Raw genomic sequence first — 23,118 nt, forward strand, 5'->3', positions numbered from 1 at the left:
TGCTTTCTTCATGATCGTTACCTAAAATCAGTTATATGTTGGCTGGATTTTAGACATCACAGAACTAACAAGAAGAATTCTAAAATGACCCTCTGCATAAATGAAGAAAGCTCAGTGATCCAGGGTATTTTACTGAAGGAGAAGCAACAAAAAGAATAAACTCAGCTGTGTGCCGTGCTAAGTCAATAGGGGTTGTCCAGGTGCAAAGAGAGGCAATTTGTGAGACTTGCTTTGGTGCACGGTGAGATAACGTATACAGGATGAGAAGTATTGGCATTGTCACCCAAGCGCAGAATGAGAGCATTTGGAAAAGAAGAAGACATTAAGATAATAAGCCAAAATTAACAGGACAGTAAGTTAGACATGAATCTCCAATTAAATTGATTCGTTGGGGGGCAACAGTTTGCCTCAATTACTTATGAACCAAGTCCAAGTTATGCTGGTTAGAGAGCTCGGAGGATACTTTGAATAAAATATCATTTTAAAACAACCTTCACAAAAGGTTTTATAGTATGAAAGTTTGTGGGTAAGAAACATTTGTGAACAGATGCTGATGGGAAGTATGAGGCTTCGCATATCTTTCAATTCTTGGTGATTTTTTAGGCTCTAAGTTGATTACCATGAAACACTGACACGAGGCTATTTTGTAAATGGACTTTGTAAGTCAAAGTCATTATTGTGACGATCAGCATGATTAAACTTCAAATTATCACAAGGTGATGATGATCTCTTTATATTTCCAGTTAGTGTGTTTAAAAATAATATGATGTAGTAGAGTCCCTGGTTGATACATGCACTATTACTTCCCATGGACCTTCAAAACCATGGCAAGTAATTGAAAAGACCATAGCTTGGATCAGGCACACCTTAATCTGTAAACTGACACCATTGCTCTTTAGCATTTAGGAGCGGTCCTTAACATACTTGGGTGATAAAGGAAATGTAGGCAGTTATAGTCTAGGGAGAAAGACCTGGCAATCTTCAAAAAAACGAACCATTGGAAAAATCTCTAGCACACAGCTCTACTCTAACACATCTGAGTCACCATGAGTTGGACCTGACTTTCCAGCAACTGGTGTTGGAATGGGCCTAGCATTGATCTGGGCCTAACTCTGATAGCTGTTAGACAAGTCCTTGGAGAAGGCATACTTTCTGAGATCTGATTTCTCTTACAACAGAGAGGGAATTACAGCATTTTAAGAATGCTAGCATGCTTTAAGGAACTCTGGCGGTATAGTCCAGAGCGAGTTACACTACCAACCCAAAGGCTTCACTTTCCTTGTGGCTTAAGGCCATCAGTCATTCTGAGTAGAAAGATGGGTAACTTCCTCCACTTGCGATTTACCTCAGAAACCCGAAAGAGGGTCATGATGACTCAGAACCAACTCGACAGCAACAAGTCAGCACACTGTAACAACGCAAATCAATGTTTCTTACATGTCTGGACTCAAATTACATGGTGGTGGTTGTTGATAAGTGCCACTGAGTTGACTATGACTCATAGCATTGCTATGATCTGAACATTCCCAGTCCTGTGCCATCCACACCATCTCTGATATACTTGAGCTAATTAAAAAAGTCACGGTGTCAATCCATTTTGTTGAAGTAAGTGTTCCTGTCCTTTGCTGACCTTTCCAAACATAATGTCTTTTTGCAAAGACTGGTCCCTCCTAAAAATATGCCTAATATATTCGAGACAAAGTTTTTTCAACCTTGCCTCTAAAGGAGCATCCTAGTTGCACTTTCTTCCAGACAGACATATTTGCTTGTTCTTTTGGCAGTCCTTGGGATATTCAGTATTTTTCTCCAATACCACACATCAAGGGCATCCATTCTTTTCACATCCGTTTACATTGTCCAGCTGAAAAGACCACAGCTTGGATCAGGCACACTACGGATTTTAAACTGGTTTTTTTTTTTTTTTGCTCTTTAGCCATTTGGAGAGTTCCCTGACTGCAGATTTCCTCAGTGTAATGTGTCTTTTGATTTCTTGACTGCTGGTACCAAGGGTTTTGATTATGGATCCAAGAAAGATTAAACGGTTGAAAACTTCAGTCTTTTCTCCACAATACTGCTGACTGATCCAGGAGTGAGGATTTTTGTTTTCTTAATGCTGAGATGTGATCCATACTGAAGGCTATAAGATGTAATCCATAGTGAAGGGTGTAGTCAGTAATAAGCTATGGCAAGTGTTACAAATCATTTTCATTTTCTGCAAGCAAGGTTATACCGTCTACATAATGCAGAATGTGGATAGTACCAAACAATATAGCTAATATCACATGCAAGTAAAATCTTGCTGAATATTGTATATATAATAGATGGCTAGAACAGGACATTGACAGAGAAGTGCCAGAGATTCAAGATGGATTGGAAGAGGCCATGGCACCAGAGATATCATTGTTGATGTCAGATAGATCATGGCTGAAATCAGAGAACACAGAATGTCTATTTATGTTTTATAAATTATGCAGTCATTTGACTGTGTGTCTCACAACAAATTAAGGCTGACATTGAGAAGAATGGGAATCCAGACATTTAACTGTGCTTTTGTGAAACCTATACTTAGACCTAAGAGGCTACTGTGCAAATAGAGCAAGGAAAACCATATTGTTTAAAATCAAGAAAGGTGTATGTCAAGGTTGTATCCCTCCATACCTGTTTCATATGTATGCTGAACAAATTATAAGAGAAGCTAGATTCTATGAAGAAGAATGTGGCTTCAGGATTGGTGGACGACTCATCAGAACATACGAGAATCATAAAAACCATGGGCCTCTCTCCTAGGGAAAGGCACATACCTTCCCCAGTCCACACAACTTTATGGACAATTTCAGGGGTTGATGTCGTTGTTGTTGTTGTTATGTGCCGTCGAGTTGTTTGCGACTCATAGCGACCCTATGTACAACAGCCCTAAACCCTGCTCTGTCCTGTGTGCATCTCATTGCCTCTGACACACCCATCCCGATTACCCCAGTCACTGAATCAATCCACCTCATAGAGGGTCTTCCCCTCCTGCGCCGGACCTCCACCCTCCCAAGCATGATGTCCCTCTCCAAGGACCTGTCCCTCCTTGCAACATGCCCAAAGTACGTCAGACAAAGCCCCAGAATCCTTGCCTCCAAGGAGTAGCTTGGTTTAACCCGCTCCAGGATGAATCTGTTTGTTTTCTTGGCAGACATTCAATACTCTTCTCCAGCACCACAGCTCAAAGGCATCAGTTTTCCTTCTGTCCTCCCTAGTCATTGTCCAACTCTCTGATGCATTAACAAGTGATTGCAAAGACCATGGCCTGTATCAGGTGCACCTTAGTCTCCAGAGAGACACCGTTGCTCCTGATTACTTTCTTTAAAATCCTCTCAGTAACCACTAAGTGGGAATTCTTCATTGAAGTGATCTCTGATTATCCTCAAAACTCATTGCTATCTAGTCGATTATTACTTGCAATAATCCATCACTGTGTTTCCAAGCCTGTAAACTGCAATGGCAGGAGACTACTCATCTCCCTCTCATAGGACTGCTGGCAGATTGAAAGAGTAGGAGCCTGTGAGTTAGCAGCCAATCACCACAGACAACCATTCACACACAGCTATTGAATGCCTTCCTTGCTCTGAGCACCGTGCTAGGTTATAGGATGATGCCCAGTATTTCAGATCCTCATGGAAAAACTCACTTTAAGATCCAAAAATGAGCCTATAGCTCAGGAAGGAATATTTAACAAAACACCGATGGCAATATTAATCAAAAATCTCAACTCTATAAACACTATAATAGTGTATTTCTAGAATTAGTTTTTCTCAGTATATTGAAGCACTGGTATTAATTACTTTTGCCAAAATTTTGCTCCCAAGGTCCAGAACCACGAAGATTCACATTTTCACTATGTGTAAAAAGGAATGAGGTCTTATTTCAGGAGTGATTTTAGGACAGAGCTTAGCAGATTCCAGAGTCACTTAGAACTGTATTTAAATTCAGGGATATAAACTTAATGGCTATTTAAACAAGCTAAATGAACTAGCTGGGCAAATCACTTAACCTTTTGGATCTTTAATCTATAAAATGAGAATAATAGTAACTATTATCTTAATAAAGGATTTAGTTCATTAACATAGGAAAAGTCAGAGTTTAGCAGCATAAGCACTCCTAAATAGAAACATTTAAAATTTAGAAAATTTTTTAATTGAAAAAAAATCCCCCCCTTTCCTTTATTGACATTATGTTTCATATAATCATTCCCATACATTGTGTTTTATAAAAGGAGCCACCATTGGATTATGCCCACCATTACTCGGTCTTTTCAAGTTCCCACTGGATCTTTCCTATTTCCTTTACCCCCACCTTCCACCCACCAAATTGTGTAACCTTGTGATTTTGCCCCTACCCATCCTCACCCCTCCAGTCCCACCCCTCTCCTCTAGAAACCTCATAAATATTTTTTACTAGTTATCCTTCTATTTTTACAATAGTGGTCATATACAGTATTTGTCCTTATGAGACTGAGTTCACTCAGCATAATACTCTCCAATTCTCTCCCAAGTTAAGTAGTATTTTTCAAAATTGTTGCTCCTAAGTGCTTCATAGTATTCCATCCTGTCAATGTACCACAATTTCTCAATCTATTCAGTTGTGTTTGGACATTTGGGCTGTTTCTATGTTCTTGTGAGAGTGAATAATACTGCTATGAACACTGGAGTACAAATCTCCATTTATGTCTCAGTTCTACTTTCCTTGGGGTATATTCCTGGTAGTGGAATAGCTGGATCACACGGAATTTCTATGTTCAGTGTCTTGAAAAAACACCAAACTGCCTTCCAGAGTAATTACATAATTTTACAATCCCATCAACAGTGTGTGAGAGTTCTCACCTCTCCACATTCTCCCCAATAGTTATTGCTTGCTGCCCTGCTAAACTTTGTCACTGCTACTGGGATGAGATTCATTGTGGCTTTGATGTGCATCTTTCTTATTGCCAGTGATGTTGAGTATTTCTTCATGTGTCTGTTGGCCATCTGAATGTCTTCTCCTGTGAAAAGTCTTTCCATGTCTTTTGCCAATTTTGTAATTGGATGATCAGTCTTTTTCTTCTGGAGCCTCAGTCGTTTTCTGTAAACTTTTGTTATGAGACCTTTGTCTAAGATGGTATTGTCAAATGTTTTTTTTCCCAGTTGGTAGGTTTTGTTGTTATTGTTGATTGCCATTGAGTTGACCACGACTCATAGAGAACCTTTGAACAAAAGGCCTGAAGCCTTTCTATATTTACCGACATTTATCAAAGTTCATAGAGTTTCCAGAGGTATATTGTTTAGGAAGTGGATTTGCTTCCAAATCCCTATAGGAAAAAAAATGTTTATGTGCACAGGGATTTAATAGTTAGAAGATCCCTTTCATTAATTTTATCCTCTCCATATTGTGCATTTCTGGCTGTACTTGGCAGTCTCTTTACAGCACAGGCTAGTTCTTCTAAGCTTGATCCCAGTTTGTCTCTTACAAACTTTATGGTTTTGGGCTTTACACCCAGGTCTCTGTTCCACCTTGAGTTGATTTTTGTGTATTGTGTGAGATGCGGATTCTTAAATGAAAACATTTTTTTTCTATACTTAAATATAAAAGAAAAAATTAAATTGGTTAATAATTCTTCTTACAAAACAGTGGTCAGGAAATAAAATAATGTGGTGCATTGGACAATGTGACACATATGGCATCTTTAAAGTTTTGAAAAACAAAGATGTAACTTTGATGACTAAGGTGCACTTGACCCAAACCATGGTCTTTTCAATGCATGGGATTTTCGGTCAATAACAATGAAGGCAGATGAAAAACTGATGCTTTTGAATTGTGTTGGTGAAGAATACTGACTGAGCAAATCAATCTTAGAAGAAATACCATCAAAATTGTTTCTTAAATTCAAGAATGGCCAGGCTCCTACTTGCTTAGTTTGAACAAATCCCCAGGGGAAAGCAATCATTAGGAAAGGATTTCATGCCTGAAAAAAAGTTGAATATCAGGAAAAATGAGGGAATTCCTTAATGAGCTAAATTGACTCAACAGTTACAACAATGGAATAAAACATGATCACTTCAAGGGACAAGAAGCTAATTCAGTACTAGTAACATTTCATTCATTTTAGTTAACTTCTCCATGAAGTGGAGCATGTTTGAATATAACGTGAGTTCTAGCTATGAAAGCTGTGCTCATTTTATTCTAAGTGTAACATCTGCTCATATAGAAATTTTTTTTGGTCAAAATAGAAAAAGATCATAACATTTTCGTGATCTCAGTTGCTTTTAATCCTATCATAAGCTTTGGTTTCTTTTGTTAGTGTTTTGTTGTCCCCCCTCCCCCCAATAGCCATGTGATGTTTTATCAGTGACCTGGAAAATGACTAAGCATGACAGAAGAATTGAGTAGTGGTGCTGGAGAATAGTCATGAGGAAAACAAACAGGTCTGTTGTGGAGAGGGTGAAACCAAGTTTCTCCTTGGAGGTTAGGCTTTTAAAGCTCCGTCTCACATACTTTGGGGACATGGCCAGGAGGGACTAGTCTTTGGAGAAGGACAGCATGCTTGGAAGGGTACAGGGACAGCACAGAAGAGGAAGATCCTAGATGAGATGGATTGATAGAGTAACTGGGGAAATCGGGGTAGGTGTGTCGGAGTCCATGAGACTAGCTCAGGACAGGGCACATTTTAGAAGTTCGCTATGAGTCACACGCGACTCGACAGTACATAACATTTATATGCATCTGAAAGTTGGACAATGAATAAGGAAGACAGAAGAAGAATTGATGTCCCAGAGAACAAACAAATTTGTCTTTCAGGAAATACAATCAAGGTGCTCATCATTAAGGATGGTAAAACTTTATCTCACATACTTAGGACATGCTGTCAGGAGGGACTAGAAAAAAGGTAGCATGAAAAAGACGTCATGCTTAAAGAAGCAGAGGGTCAGTAAAAGAGAGAAAGACCCTCAGCGAGGACTGACACAGTGACTGCAACTATGGACTCAAGCAAGTCAAATATAGTGAGAATGGTGCAGGATAGGGCAAGGGTCTGGGTTGGTGTGAGTTGCAGTAGATTGAATGGCATCTAACAAGAACAACAATAACAAGATTATGATGCCTTGGTCCACATGACTAGTTGGAATCTTAGGGAGCTCTGAATCTCCATACGTGCTTACCTGTCCGTTCTTGGCTGTAAGAATGATTTTCATACTTGCCACTCTGGGTGGTTATGGTCACATTGTAGAGGCGGCCTGGAGTGAGGGAGCTGAAGGAACATTCACTGACAGACTTTGGAATTAGAAGGGACTGAACCACCTTGTCATGTGAGAGTGTCACCACATAGTTATCCACGTCTCCGGAGGCTGGCAGCCAGGAAATGCTGAGGTAGTCATTACGGCCGGAATTGTTCACTGTGACCCCGTTCACGCTGGAAGGAACTGCCATTTGAAAAGGAAGAAAGAAAAAGAAATTAAAAACCAAAGCACAATCAAAAGCTTGAATGCTTTCTCTCGGTCAGCAAAAATAGTAGGGTCTCAGGCAATCTCATTTGATTACATAAAGAAAGTGCTAGGATTTCACTTTAGCTATGTGTTCTTCCATCAGAAGACGGTGCTGAATAAAAATGCAAGGAGATGGCGTTAAGCATACAAGGATGTTGCTACTGCAGAATCATGGGGTTGCTGTTTGTAAAATATTTTAAAATGGAAGCAAATTTATGTAAAGGTGGTAGGAAGAGAAACCACCATTGTAGTAATCCACAATTAGAATCAAACACATCAAAAAAGCAAGAGTATTTTAAGATAAAGGCAAAGAAGGCAAGACTTTTTAGAAAAATCTTAAGACTTGGAGATGATTTTTAAAAAAATTCTTTTTTTTTGTCATATGGTAAAGTTGTTTCTCTCTGGGGAATCTAGTAACTAATACAACTACTAGTGGTGTTTTCCTTTGCAAAGTGCTTCCCGCCCTCTAGTGGCAAAAAGCGAGCCTGAATTCCATCTTAGCAGCTAGAAGTCTAGAACCTGCTCCAACGGTTAGCGAAGCTAGTTACTGAGGCAGTTTCAGTGGGAGCTTAGTGCCACAAAACCTTATTTAGAACCTACTATATTTCCACATATCAAACATGGATAAGACATGAATGTCTTCAAGTTGTTCTTTAGCTATATGTGTTTTGTTATTGTTTGTTGTCATGTGTCACTGAGTTGGCTACAGCTCACAGCGACTCTACAGCTCGAGCCCATTGTTACAATAACCATGTAACTCAACCTTGTTTAGAGGGTCTTCCTCTCTTTCTCTGACCCTTAACTTTTTCAAAATGATGTTTTTCCCCCTAGGACTAGCTCATCCTGACTACAACGTGTGGATGACTTTAACAGAGAAATGGATCTTTTAGGAAGCTTGAAGTATAAATCATAGTGCTGGCTCCAGGAGAAAGCTTGCTCTCTGTAGCTCTTTTAAGCATCTGTAAGTATCTCTCCAAGTCTGGACAAAAATTACAGAACATCCTGTTTTGGGGTTGCATATGCTCAGACCTCTGTAGGTTAGAAGGACAAACTTCTACCTCTTACCTGTTCTCCCCTCGACCACAGCTTGTCGTGAAGAGATTCCTCCACTAACTGTTGTTACCACCACGGAGTAGAGGCTGCCAGATTTGAGGGAGTGGAAGCTGTATTGACTGGTGTCACTGGGGACGCTTTCATTTTTGATGACCACGTTTTCATGGATCAGTAAAACTTGGTAGAAATCAATGTCTCCCAGAGCTCGGGTCCAGTTAGTAAACAGACTGCTGGTGGTCCCTTGGTTGGCCACATGCAAGCCAGTCACTTGGGCAGGCACTAAAACACAGCGGGCCAGCAGGGCAAAACAAACGGTGCTTAGATATCTTTAGGAAAGGTAGCAAGGGCGTCATGAAAATGCAGACAGACTTGGAAATGCTCAAAGGACTTTATTTTTGTTATCAACTCCTGCCTCTATTTCTGTGACATGTAGAGAACATCTCCTATGGAGGCTCTGCTGCTCTGAAAGTCTATATTAGGAATCAAAAGCATTTCAGATGTAACGAGCAAGTCAGCTTTGACTTTAAAATTTAAACAGCTGAAAAACATCTTTTAAATAAATGGTCTGGGTAAACGTTTACAGGGTAAATTAATTATATATACATAAAATAATATAAATATATATACTTTTATTATAAATTACACACACACACACACACACAGGGTCACTATGAGTCATCTACAACTCAATGGCACCTAACAACAACAACAATCACAACATAGAGAGCGCTGTGTTGGCCTAGTGGACAGAAAGTTATGCTACTAAGCCCAAGGTGGGTGATTTTAATCTGCGGCCCTCAGGCCTGGGTCAAATTGTTTTTTTGTCAAACATTCTTCTAGGTGGTATAGCACTGGTCTGTGCATTGCTGTCCAGAGGAAACTCGTGGTTGCTGTGATGCTAAACACTGTCACACTGATGTGTCAAATGCAATAATGGTTACCCATGGTGGACAGTGTTTGGTGGAGTTTCCCTATTAAAATAAGCTTGGACATAGGAGTAGCATCCACTTCCGAAATGGCTTGCCTCTGGAAACTCTATGAACAGTGCTCAGGTCTTTCATTTAAAGGGTAGGTCTGAGTCCTCCTCATCTCCATTCAGCCTTCTTTCTTGGTCCTTCTTACCTTCTATGTTTTGTTTTTGGACAAATGCTTTTTTTTTTTGTCTTATATGGTTAACTGTTTTGGAGATTATGCTCTTTACTAGTATTACTACTGTTTATTTCATAGATGTATTTGTTTGCAAAGTGGATAATCAGGGTTGGGTGAGTTTCAAGTTTGAAGGGTATCTAAGGACCACAGTGTTGGGAATTATACCAGCCTCTATCAGGCTAGTAAATTTGGCTTCTGTGATTTTGAATTTATTTTACATTTTCCTCCTATTCTACTCAAGATCTTCTGTTGTAATCCCGGTCAGAGCAGTTGGCTGTGGGACCATCAAGTCCTTCTGGTCTCAGAGTAGTAGACACTGTGGTCCATTAGTCCTCAGGACTGAGTGTTTACTTGAGTCTTTGATTTTCTTTACAAGACTTCTGTTTTTTAAGACTTTTTTATAGAATGTTATTTTTTTCTCTACATAACTTAAGAGATCTGAAGTTCATGTACTTGATCTGCCTAGGATGTTTGTTTTGAAGAATATTGGGAAATCTCTTCAGGATGGTCATTAGGCTGTGGTTTAACAATCTTTTAATTAGCTGGTACATTCTCAAGAGAGTTGTTTTCATTATTATATGGGAAAGTGCTACATAGATAGTGATTATATTATCATACAACAATGAAACAATAATTACAAACATAACTACTAACTGAACGCCTATTATGTATCTGCTTTAGAATTGTTTCTTATTCAGGTTACATTATTTGATAGCCATTTAAACTCTAATAAATTTCTTTTACTAAGTAGTAATTAAAATCCACCAGCTGCTCCATGGGAGAAAGATGAAAAGTCTCCTCCCATGCAATCTATTGCCTCTAAAAGCCCACTGGAGGGTTAGCTATGAGTCTGTTTTGACTCTTATACAAGAGTAATTTGCTTTATAGTAACAAGAAAAAACCCCAAGCCTATAAAACTACTCAATCTAGCCTACATAAGATTGCTAACAAATAGTCAACCCAGATTCCAAAGCCAGTTCTGCCTAATCCTTATGTGTGGACTCTTTTCTTACTTAGTAACTATTTACCTTCTAACTCACCCATTAACAAATCTTATACAAAGTGTTGAAGGTGGCACTTGAATAACATTTATACCTCTTCCTTAAATATTAGTACAATCAAAGTGATGGAACCCAGCTATGCTCCTCAGAATTCACCTACTTTTGGATTAAAATCCAACTATATTAATTAAGAAGACTACCATAAATGGGTTATAAGATCCAATATTGTTAAGATATCAGTTCATAACCTCACCCAAGGATAATTTAGAGATTCAACACATTCCTAATTGAAATCTTGGCTGGATAGTTTCTTCTGAGGGATGATGCTGTTGTTGCTGTTCGGTCTTGAGTTGGAACTGACTCATAGCTGATGCTCCAGCAGGTTTTCAAAGGCAGTAAATTGCATGAGAGGAGGTTGATATTTTTAAAATTCACATGGCAAGCAAAGGACCGAGAAAGACTAAAACAATTTTGAAGGTGTTAAGAGGACTTACACTACTTGCTTTTAGGACAGTAGTGTGAATTTGCAAAAGGATAGACACTGTGATTAACAGAACAGGACAAAACTGAGTCTAGAAATAGATCAACACATCCAAGGTCAGTTGATTTTTTAGAGATGCAAAGGCAATTCAAGGGAGAAGGATAACACAACAAATAGGGCTGGGATTAGTGGATGGCCATGTGCAAACAAGCAAAAGACCAAAACACCTTGCCCCATATTTTATACTATAAAAATTAATTCATAATAGATCATAAACCTAAGTTTAACACTTAAAACTATAAAACTTCTGGGAGAAAAAAATGGTTTATTAGGTAAAGAGTTCTCATACATGATACTAAAACCATGACATATTTAAAAAAAAAAAAAGTATAATCTGACCAAAAATGGAAAATTTCTGTAAAAGATAATGAAAAGGATGTTGTTGTTGTTGTTATGTGCCGTCGAGTCGCCTGCGACTCATAGCGACCCTATGTACAACAGCCCTAAACTCCACTCTGTCCTGTGCCAATCGCACTGTCTCCGACACTCCCATCCCGATTACCCCAGTCACTGAATCAATCCACCTCATAGAGGGCCTTCCTCTCCTGCGCCGTCCCTCCACCCTCCCAAGCATGATGTCCCTCTCTAAAGACCGGTCTCTCCTCACAACATGTCCAAAGGATGTTAGATGGAGCCTCAGAATCCTTGCCTCCAAGGAGCAAAAAGAATAATCACAGACTGAGAGAAAAGATTTACAGTGCACCTGGCAAAAGGATTACATTCAGAATAAAAATCTCTCAGTACTCAATAAACAAAAATCCCAATTTAAAAAGCATAGGCAAAAGAGTTGAACAGAAATTTAACCTAAGAATGTAAGTGGATGTCAAATAAGCATGTGAAAAGATGCCCATTAGTCATTTAACAGTAATTCATGGTGGCCGAGTGATAAGCTACACACACCCCAAAGGTGTGTGGTTTGAATCCATCAGCTGCTCTGCAGAAGAAGACTGGGAAGTCTTCTTCCACATGACTACCTCCCTCTGAAGACCTGCTGGAGGGTCAGCTGTGGGTTGCTTCCGACTTGACAGCACAACAATAACAACCTCATGTTAGTTGTTAGAACTGACTCAGCTAAACCTCCAGTGTATTTTCAGAGGTTGTGAATCTTCCTCCCAAGGATAAACTGGTGGATTTAGGAAAAGGAAAATTAAAATCATAATAAGATACTATTTGTTGTTGTTTGGTGCCATCAGCTTGACTCTGACTCCCCGTTACTTTATGCACAACAGATGGAAATCTTGCCTGATCCTGTGACATCTTCACAATCTCTCCTGGCATTATACAACCTTCCCGCTGTTGTACTCACTGTGTCAATCTATCTTATTGAGGGTCCTTCTCTCCTTTTCTGACCCTCCACCTTTCCAAATAATGTTCCCTTCGAGGGACTGGCCTATCCTGATCACATGGCCAATGTACGTGAGATGAAGTCTTACCGTCTTTGCCTCTAAGGAGCACCCTGGTTGCATTCCTCCAAGACAGACTTGTTTGTTCTCTTGGCAGTCCATTGGATGACTGAATACTACTCTTTGCAAACACCACAATCTAAAGGCATTAATTACTCTTTGGTCCCCCTTATTTATAGTCCAACTTTCAGATATATATGAAGCAACTGAAACTATCAGGGCTTGGATCGGGCACACCTTCATTATTAAACTGACAAACATGCATTGGAGTCATGGCGGTCTGGTGGTAAGGAGTTACACCACCATACCAAAGGCATGTGGTTTGAATCCATCGGCTGCTCTGCAGGAGAAAGACTGCAATCTCTTCTCATGCAATTTCCAGCCTCTAAAAACCCACTGGTGGGTCAGCTATGAGATGGTTCTGCCTTGATGGCACACGACAAGAATAACAATGTAATCTATGGCATTTTGAAGCCCTTGAAAGAAGATTTCTTCAATGCAAGCCATCTTTTGATTTCTTAACTGCTGCTTCCATGGAGGTTCATTGTGGATCCAAGTAAAATGAAACACTTGAAAGTGTCAATCTTGTCTCCATCTATATTGATGTTGCTAAAGGCCCAGTCGTGAGGATTGGTTCCTTCATGTTGAGATAGAATCCAAACTGAATACTGTTTGTTGTCTTTGAAATTCTTCAATAAGTGCTTCAAATTTTATTCTTTATTTTCAGTAAGCAAAGTTGTATCATCTGCATAACCCAGATTGTTGATGAGTCTTCCTCCATATTCTTCTTCATATGGTCCAGTTTCTTGGGTTATATACTCAGCAGATAGATTGAGCATATATGGTGAAAGGATACAACCCTGATACATGCCTTTCCTGATCTGAAATCATATATTATCTTCTTCTGTTCTTAACTACTGCTGCTTGCTTCATGCACCTGCTCCTCATAAGCACAATTAGGCATTGTACAATTCTTATTCTCAATGCTGTTCATAATTGATCATAATCCTGCACCTCACTTCTTCCCTTGTGCTCCAGTCTCTCTCACTCATGGCATAACTGCAGCAATTCTTTGCTCCCTTCACATCATTACCATTCCCTCTCTTCTAGCTCATTTCTACCAGCCAAAAAAAAGGGAAGCAAATGTTATTTCTCATATATTTAAACAAACAGTCTTACTTCTTCTACCTCATTTCTCTGCTCATCTTTGTAACAAAACTCTGTGGAAGAGTTATTCTCTACTTCAATTTTAGCAAAATAAAGGTAAGTAAAATAGAAAGAAAGAAGTAACTAATATGGAGTTGAAATTAGTGAAATAGAAAAAAAAATCACACAAAATTCATAAACAATGTCCAGGATAATGAACAGCAATTTGATGTTAAACAATTAGCAAGCAGGATATTTAAAAATCTAAAATGGATAAAGAATATTACCTGTTCTTCCTTTTACTAATGATGGATTTTTCAAGTCTCCACTGATACTAGCAACTGTAGCCACATATTTTCGCCCAGGCACCAGGTCAGTAAAAGTGAATTCTTTGGCATCTTTGGAGAGCAACTTGTGGATGAGCAAGAGGTCCCCATCAGCTAGTGAAATGATGTACTTCTCCCACTCGGCGACAGGGGTCTGCCACATGATGCTCAGGGAGGTTTCATTGGCATGTTTGACACGAAGCTGGAGGACAGCTGAGGGGACTAAGGAAAAAGGCAATGGAGCTTTAGATCATTGTTTGCCTAATATATCCTTATGTAGTATTCCTTACAAGGCTCATCTCCTCCATTTGTATCAGTGTTCAGTCAGCAGCTAATTTCTTAATACTTGTGAATTCTTTTTATTTTTTTTAATAGTTACTTTAACCTTGACTCATGTTAACATAATTTTAAAAAAAGATTCAAGAGAATACTATTCTGAAACACTTGGTTGGAAGAATCACCTATACTTGACGACATATTACTGTACTAGTATTTTTTTATCAGTATAAGAATTCTATCATAGAAAAAGATTTTATCTACTTTTAAAGAAATATATATTTTATTAATTTTAATGAACATTTACAGAGATTTTGGATTTCCATTCATTCATTGTTGCACTTTTTCTCCCTGCCCATTCCTATCCCCCAGTTTGCTCTTCTCTTTGAAAAGAAAAAGAAAAATTCCTTCATTGGTATACAATCGCCCTGCCTCCCCTCACCACCCCAAGTACACTCTATTTTATCTACTTTTTGCCCAAAACAATTATAGAGGAAAGTCTACGTTTAAGTATTTAGGTGGAGTTGAGAATATTTATAATTAGCTTGGAAAGACCCAGTACTTTCTTCCTTCCATTTCCAAAGAAGACACTGATGTTCATGAAAGGAAGAAATGACACCTGATTAAAAATTCCCTATGTCTGAAGAGAGCTCTGATTGTCTCGGGAGTACTGCTAACCTAAAGACAGACAGTCCTAATCCACTGGTTGCTCCATGGAAGAAGGATGGACAATCTCCTCCTATACAATTTACTGCCTCAGAAAACCCTCTGAAGGGTCAGCTATGAGTTGGCTTTAACTCGATGGCACACAAAAAGATATCTAAAGAAGGGGTCCCTGGGTGGCACATATACTTAAGTGCTTGACTACTAACAGAAAAGTTGGTAGTTCAAATCTACTCAGAGTCTTCAAAAGCAAGGTATAATGACCTTTGGCTAACGTAGTTTTGAGAACTCCACGGACTATGGCTCGACTCTGTAACACCTGAGTCTAATATAAGTCTAACCGCAACTGGTAGATCTACAGAATCAAATTACTTCTATTGAAACAAAGTTTTGTTTTTATAATTTCTAAAAGAAACCACCAAGGCACGTGAGAAGATCTGTGTCTATTATGTGATAGGTACTTAACGGATAATTTAAAAAAAAATTGGCCATGTCTAAGAGAAATTCCTAAGTGCAAAATTTTCAACCTATAAACCAGTGGTTAAGCCATACTTTCTGATTGTAATTTTTTTTAAAAAAAATCTTTGTATAATCTCATCTTTATTTCTGAAATTGGTAACTTCCCTCTTCAGAATGGAGAAACAAACTGGACTTTTTATGATGAGTTGGAAAAGTTACCTTAATACTTAGAGACTAATTGTAAGAAAAGTTCTCTGGAGAATTCTGCCAACGTGCTGACTGCCTTCACTATCCCTTTATGTTATATTTCCAAGTTATTTGCAGTTAATGAAAAAAATATTGAAGAGGGTATATATATATATTTGTGTTTGCCTGGTAGTGCAGTGGGTAAGTACTTGACTGTTAAATGAAAGGTCAGAGGTTTGAACCTACCAGCTGCTCTGTGAAAGGCATACGGAACAATCGGCTTCCACAAAGATTTTACCGCTTTAGACACTGTGTGAGGTCATCATGAAGGAGAATATTGCACAATGTCCTGTGAAATCCGGAAAATGGCTCAGTTTACACCTACGTAGATCTTTGATGATCTTCCAAAGCCATCAATATTTGGAAGATGAAGAGATGGCTGGAAGACACAGCTGGCATGCCAAGGGATGTCCCTATCCTTTTCATAGTAATATTTCTAAGAAAAAAGTTAAATTAATATAAATATGTCTTTATTTTAAGGCAAGGCTAAGAGAGAATATATTTGAATTTCACCCAGTTATGGAGTATTCCATGTCATAAGGATTTTCACAGAATTTTTTATAACTTTGAAAGGTCATTCTCTTATTTAAAAGTTGAAGAAACAAGATCTGACAAGTTAAACTTGTCAAAGCAATTAAAGTATATCGCAAAAACACCATGAAATATGTCTCGGGATCTTTATTCTCCCCTATTTTGAAATCCAAATATATCGTCTTCATTTTAGTCATGCTTCCTTTTGTAGTAGAAATTCCTACATTAGTCAACATTTTGTCAAAATAAGAGTTCCTGAACGTGGATCACCAGCAAAGGGTTGTTAACCATCTTTTGGTAAAAGGATCAGCTTTTACTATCAGATTGTATTTTTTTTTTAGTCTTTTTATGTTAAGAAGTTTTTCTTTTAAAAAGCAAGGACATTATTGAAGGAAGAAATCTTTTCTTTTTGGCAAAACGAAATGTTATTGGTTGTTTGTCAGTTTGTATATCTGAAACTCTACTGATCTATAATATCTCAAACTCAGGTATGCTGTGTATGGCCTTAATAGTTACTTGTGTTTTCAGAGACAGTAAGTTGCATAGGATTGGACTGTCCATCTTTCTCCTGTGGAGAAGCTGGTGGATTCAATCCATATGCCTTTGGGCTGCCAGTGCAGCTCCTTACCACTAGGTCGCCAAAGCTCAGGTGACTTGGGATAGGGATTAAATCAAGGTCCTATCAGCCAGAGGTACTTCAGAAGACAACCCCGATGATCTGCTTCCAAAAGATCACAGCCTTGGCAGCCCAATGGAGCATCCCTACCATGCATATATGGGGCTGCCATACCCTGGAATCTATTCAATTAGTAAGCAATTAGTAATTTACTGGCACTCGTTGGTTCTCTTACCTGTTCTGCCTTGGCAATGCTCCGAATTCTTCAGATTTCCACTCTCAACAATGACTTCTATATCATACTGTCTTCCTGGTATGAGCCCTATATTGTCCAGGACATACTGTGTTTCCTCCTTTTCCACAGTGGTGTTGAGCAGCACCACAGAATCATTGAAGAGCACAATACGGTACTGCTCCCAGTCGCCAGCAGGGGGCAGCCAGCTCACTATGAGGGACTTCGTCCAACTCTTGCTATTCGCCTCCAGCTTCCCAACTTTCTCTGGAACTAGAGATTAAAACCAAAAGGAGACACTTAACACACACACACACACACACACACACACACACACACACACACACACACGAGCCCAATGACCCTTATTTCCTTTCTATGAGAAATAAAAGATAGGAGATATAATATCTGCAACCAAAATCTTTTCACTTGCCTCACTTTTATCTCTGTGGATTGCAAATAGGAGCCTTTTTCTATTTTTGTCAGGGAGACACCTGACATTCAAGAAATGTAAGTTAAAAATAATTTCAGTTAGATATCAGTAATGTGGTCTTCCACAAGGTCATTTAAAATCTAGTGATGAGAAGGCTGCTTTTATTGATTACACACAAGTCATTAACAAAAACAAAACAAAACAAAACAATACACCTCTCACTGCTGTCAAGTTAGAAGCAACTCATTAAGTAACCCTGCAGTGGGTTTTCAAAGGCTGTGACTCACACGGCAGGAGACTGTCCATTTTTCTCCAGAATAGATGCTAGTGGATTCGAACTGTTAGAGTGAGTGGGTGAGTGTTGGCAGCACAATTCGCTAACCTCTAGTCCACCAGAGCTCCCTACCAGTCATTAAGGCAACACCAATATCACTGCTAATGATAGTGACGTTGATGAACGTGGCAGCTCTGAGGAGATACTGGATGTTGTGATCATATAATGTTCTTTTCTCTTTTTAAAATGGAAAACATTAGTCTTCTTGCAGTACAGTTCTGATATTTTTCTTTTGATCAAAATAGCCTAAGTCCCTCCATTGACTAAAGAATAAAAGCCCTTGACTTGGTTTCCGTGGCTCTAGAAAACCATCAGATCCCATATGTTTCCAGAATTATCCACACTTGCTTGCCTTTTCCAAACCCCTGGAACACTGGCCTCCAGTTGTATGTTCTGCAGGCCTGAATGTTCCCTAGTGTCTCTGTGCTTTGCTCATATTGTTCCCACTATCTCAGATCCCCTTCCCTTCTCCTCCTTTCCACCTGACAAAGAACTACATATTCTTTAGATCCCAGTTAAAGGGGCCTGCACTAAAAAAACCTTCTCTGATCTTCTTAAAGAGAATTTTATTCTCTTTTCTTAAGCATAAAGTTCTTTCTTGGACACCCTAGAGATGAAGGGACTCTGAAATCAGATAGTCAAAGCTTAAATTCTAGCTTCAATACTTACAATTCTAAATGACTGTGCACAAGTTATTTGATTTCAGAGTTATTTGTAAAATGGTGATAATAACATATCTTTCATGGCTTTGTTACAATTGTTGTTGCTATGTGCCATCGAGTTGCCTGCGACTCACAGCTCCCCTATGTACAACAGCCCTAAACCCTGCTCTGTCCTGTGCCAATCTTATTGTCTCTGACACCTAACCCCATTAACCCAGTCACTGAATCAATCCACCTCATAGAGGGTCTTCCTTCCTCTCCTGCGCTGTCCCTCTACCCTCTCACTCATGATGAGCCTCTCCCAGGACTGGTCCTTCCTTGCAACTTGTCCAAAGTATGTCAGATGAAGCTTCAGAATCCTTGCCTCCAAGCAGCAGCCTGGTCTGACCCTCTTTAGGATGAATCTGTTCTCCTAGCAGTCCATGGTATATTCAATACTCCAGCACCACAGCTCAAAGGCATCAATTCTCCTTTTATCATCCCTAGACATTGCCCAGCTTTCTGATGCATAGCAAGAAATTGCAAAGATTATGGCCCAAATCAGGCACACCTTATTCTCCAGACTGACATTATTGCTCTTTAGTACTTTGGAGAGGTCTCTGACAGCAGAATTACCCAATAAAATTAATCTTTAAATTTCCTGGCTGCTGGTACCAAGAGTGTTGATTGTGGAGCCAAGTAAACTGAAGCTGGTAACAATCTCAATCTCTTCACCATTTATCATGAGGCTGACAATCAGCCCAGTGGTGAAAAATCTTTGTTTTCTTGATGTTGAGCTTCACTCCACATTGAAGGCTGCAGTCCTTGACCATCTGCAGCAAGCGCTTCAGGTCCTCCTCAGTTTCAGCAAGCAGGGTTGTGTCATCTGCATAAAGCAGATTGTTGATGAGTCTACCTCTAATCTTGATGCCACATTTTTTCTCATAGAGCCCAACTTCCAGGATAATCCATTCTGTATATAGATTGAAAAGATAATGGAGATAGAACATATCCCTGGTGTACAACTTCTCAATTTTGAACCATGCAATGTTTCCTTGCTCTGTTCTGACGACTGTCTCCTGGTCCAAGTAAGTTTCACATAAGCACAATCAAGTTTTCTGGGATTCCCTCTCTTCTCAGAGTCAGCCACATTTTGTTGTGATCCATTGCATAGTCAATGATAGACGTTTTTCTGGTACTCCATGCTTTTAGCCAAAATCTATGCAATATTTAGCTATAATATCCCTAGTACCACGACCTCTTCTAAACCCAACCTGAACTTCAGGCAATTCTCTGTTGACGTGTTGTTCTGGTTGTTTTTGGATAATCTTCAGCAGAATCTTGCTTGCATAATTTCAAAGGGCAGCAAAGAGCTGGAGTCAGAAAATCAAAGGGGCTGAACTTGCTTGGCATTTCTTGGGCTGAGGAAACAGAAGAAAAGTTCAAGCCTTGAGTTGCAATACTTAAGGATGCTTTGGGTAGAATATTAAATGATCCAGAAAGCATTAAAAGAAGATGGAAAAAGGATACAGAACCATTGTACCAAACAGAATTGGCAAACACAGAAGAATTTTATGGAACAATATATGAGCAAGAACCTGGTGTGATGAAGGAATAAGTTCAAGCTGCTCTGAAAGAATTGTCAAAAAACAACGCCTCAGGAACTGATGACATACCAATTGACATATTTCAACAAACAGACACTTCCCTGGATGTGCTCATCAAATTGTGCCAAGAAATCTGGAGGACAACCACCTGGCCGACTGATTGGGAGAGATCTATATTTGTTCCTATTCTAAAGAAAGGTGACCTGACAGAGTGCAGAAATTATCAAACAATATCATTGCTTGTTATAATAACTACATAAAATAATGGATTGGACAAGGTGTAGGTCTATTGTTAATAAGGTTACTATGAGTTGGAGTTAACTCAATGATTCCTAAGAACAACAAATTGTGTAGGCATTGCCTGATAAAGGGAACATCAGTAAAATTTCCAGTGTTTGACTTTTTGTTTTCATTTTTGTGTGCAGTCCACATCTATGCTATTAAAATGTGAACTGAAAGTAGGGTTCAGCAAACATTTCCTAGAAAGCATTAGATAGTAAATATTTCAAGCTTTATGAATCATAAATAGTTCTAGATCTTATAATTTACTTTATTTAAACCACTGCTAAAAATATAAAAGCTACTCTATGATCTATCTGGGGCTGTACATAAACAAACTTGGCCTCTTATCATCATTTGTTGACGTTTTCCTTAAAGGCAAATTGTATTTTAAAAAACACCCAACTTCCAAAGTGCTTAGTGCCTTAATTTACCCATAAAGACTGCTAGGTAAATGTTTAATAACAATCACATAACTTCTGGAAAACACAGTTAAATGGTAACTGACTCTCCCTATGTTGTTATTGCATGTCGTTGATTTGGAACCAGCCCAAGGCTGACCTTCCTGTGGGTTTTCAGAGGAAGTTCATTGCATAGGAGATTGTCCATCCTTCTCCCATGGAGCAGGTGGTGGTTTAGAACCACGTGCCTTTGGGATTGCAGTGCAGCTTCTTAGCATAAGGCCACCGGAGCTCCTTGACCCTCCCTATAAGATTCTTTCTGTTGCTCTTGTGTCGTGGTGGTGAAGCTGATCCATAGCTGACTCTCTGGTAGTTTTTCAGTAAATCACATGGGAGGAGATTGCCTGTTTTTATCTCATGGAGCAGCTGGTGTATTCAAACTGCATAGCTCTTCTTACAATTAAGCCACCTGGGCTCCCTATAAGACAACCTTAGAAATGTTTTATTCATTATTATTAGTGCTATTTATGCTACTTAAATTGTGTGACAGAAAAAAATACAGAGCGCAGGATCAAGTATGCAGATCATTCAGGACCTTAAATACATTGTTTAATAACGCAGATGAATGCAATTAATCCTCTGCTTTACTCAGTATATGAGTTCCCGACCCACAGATGCCTTCAGATAGCTCATCCTTTCCAGGTGGAAAAGAAGTTTTCCCTCCAACTTACTTTCATCTGTTCTATGATGAATTCAGGAGTGATCTGAGAAACCAAGCAAGATTCTGGGGCTGAAGACTCACCTGTTCTGCCAACTGCCATCTTCTGAGTAGAAAATTCTCCAGAGATAGAGCTGATGGTGACCTGATAAAGGCGTCCAGGGGTTAAATCTTTAAAGTGAGTTTCAGTAACCTGAGGTGCTAATATTCTGGATTCCCTGACGGTCCCTTGGTGAGACAGGGTAATGTTGTAGGAATCCACATCTCCAAGAGGTTTTTGCCATTTGACTTTGAGAGAGGTCAAACTGCCATCATTTGTCACCTTCAAATTTGAGACTTCCATTGGGGCTAGTTGGGAAAGAAAAGCATTTTACCAGTTGAGAAACCAAATTGTATCTGTATTCTAACTACTATAAGCCATAAAAACTGCTATTTCAACAGGTAAAAATAATACTTTTAAACAAAAGAAAGGCTATTGGGCTAGTGGAAAGAGTACCATCCTGGAAGTTGGGAGCCTGGATTCTGGTTGACACTTGGCGATCAGTCAGTTGGACCCTAGGCAACTCTTTGTTTCTCGCCAATCATAATGTCCCTCATTGGTACAATAAGTCTTTGCCAAAAGACCTGAAAGGATCTTTTCTGGTTTTGAAATTCTTCAAGTGGAATACTCAAAGAAGTCTGTCATCTGCCTCATTTCTTCTAGTGTTTATTTACTTAATAATAGCAAATTTATAATAACTACTAGCTGTCATAGAGTTAGTTCCAACTCTTGGGGACCCCACTGTGCCAGTGCAAAATTGTGCTCCAGAGAATTTTCAAAGGCTGAATTTTTGCTCACCAGGCCTTTCTTCAGAGGCACCCCTGGGTGGAACAGAACCACGAAACTGTGGGTTAGCAAATAAACATGTTAACTACTTCTAATACCTAGGGATGCCCTTGTAATAAATAGATTAAATGACTAACCGTCACAAAATTTTATGTGCTAAAATATTAAAAGTTATAGTTTGATTGTGGTATTATTTCATTAAAGAAAAACGATTGCAAAAGATGGAGATACTTCTTTGGTGGATATTTTTGTCTACCTTTGCCAGCTTGTGATTTTGAGTCTTACTAAGGACTTATAAAGGGAACAGTGGTGACTTAGTGATAAGAAGTTGTGCTATCAACCCAAAGGCATGTGGCTAGAATCCACCAGCGCTCCATCGGAGAAAGATGGGCCATCTCCTCCCACGTGACTTACTGCCTCTGAAAACCCACTGGACGGTCCGCCATGGGGCAGTTCTGGCTCCATGATACACAACAACAGCAAGGACATAGAATTCCTTAGAGTCTATTCATTAAGGAATCACACTGATCTTGTATAGGACAGTTGGAACTGGACTCTTAGATATGACATATCTTTTTTTGGTCAGGAAAATCAATACCTCTTTGAGGAATGATTTAAAAGTTACGTAAATATTTTGCTGTTGTTAAGTGCCACTGAGTGGGAGCCGACTCATAACTGACCCTCTAGTGGGTTTTTAGAGAATTTAAGTCACACTTGAGAAGATTGCCCATCATTCCC

At 39.1% G+C, this 23,118-nt stretch overlaps 1 protein-coding gene across 1 annotated transcript in view; it reads right to left on the reverse strand.

Annotated features, from left to right (window-relative positions):
• PTPRB (protein tyrosine phosphatase, receptor type, B) overlaps nt 1–23,118 on the reverse strand; it is a 169,606-nt gene that overhangs the window by 56,392 nt on the left and 90,096 nt on the right. The window contains exons 7-11 of the mRNA XM_006886111.1: nt 21,639–21,902; nt 17,145–17,414; nt 14,080–14,340; nt 8,565–8,831; nt 7,176–7,436 (exon numbers count right to left, since the gene is read on the reverse strand). Coding sequence (XP_006886173.1) covers nt 7,176–7,436; nt 8,565–8,831; nt 14,080–14,340; nt 17,145–17,414; nt 21,639–21,902 — 1,323 coding nt within the window. The remainder of the gene's footprint in view (nt 1–7,175; nt 7,437–8,564; nt 8,832–14,079; nt 14,341–17,144; nt 17,415–21,638; nt 21,903–23,118) is intronic.

The sequence above is a fragment of the Elephantulus edwardii genome, unplaced genomic scaffold, assembly GCF_000299155.1.
Source record: "Elephantulus edwardii isolate Elephantulus edwardi_28Jun2011 unplaced genomic scaffold, EleEdw1.0 scaffold00047, whole genome shotgun sequence".
Classification (NCBI taxonomy): Eukaryota; Metazoa; Chordata; class Mammalia; order Macroscelidea; family Macroscelididae; genus Elephantulus; species Elephantulus edwardii.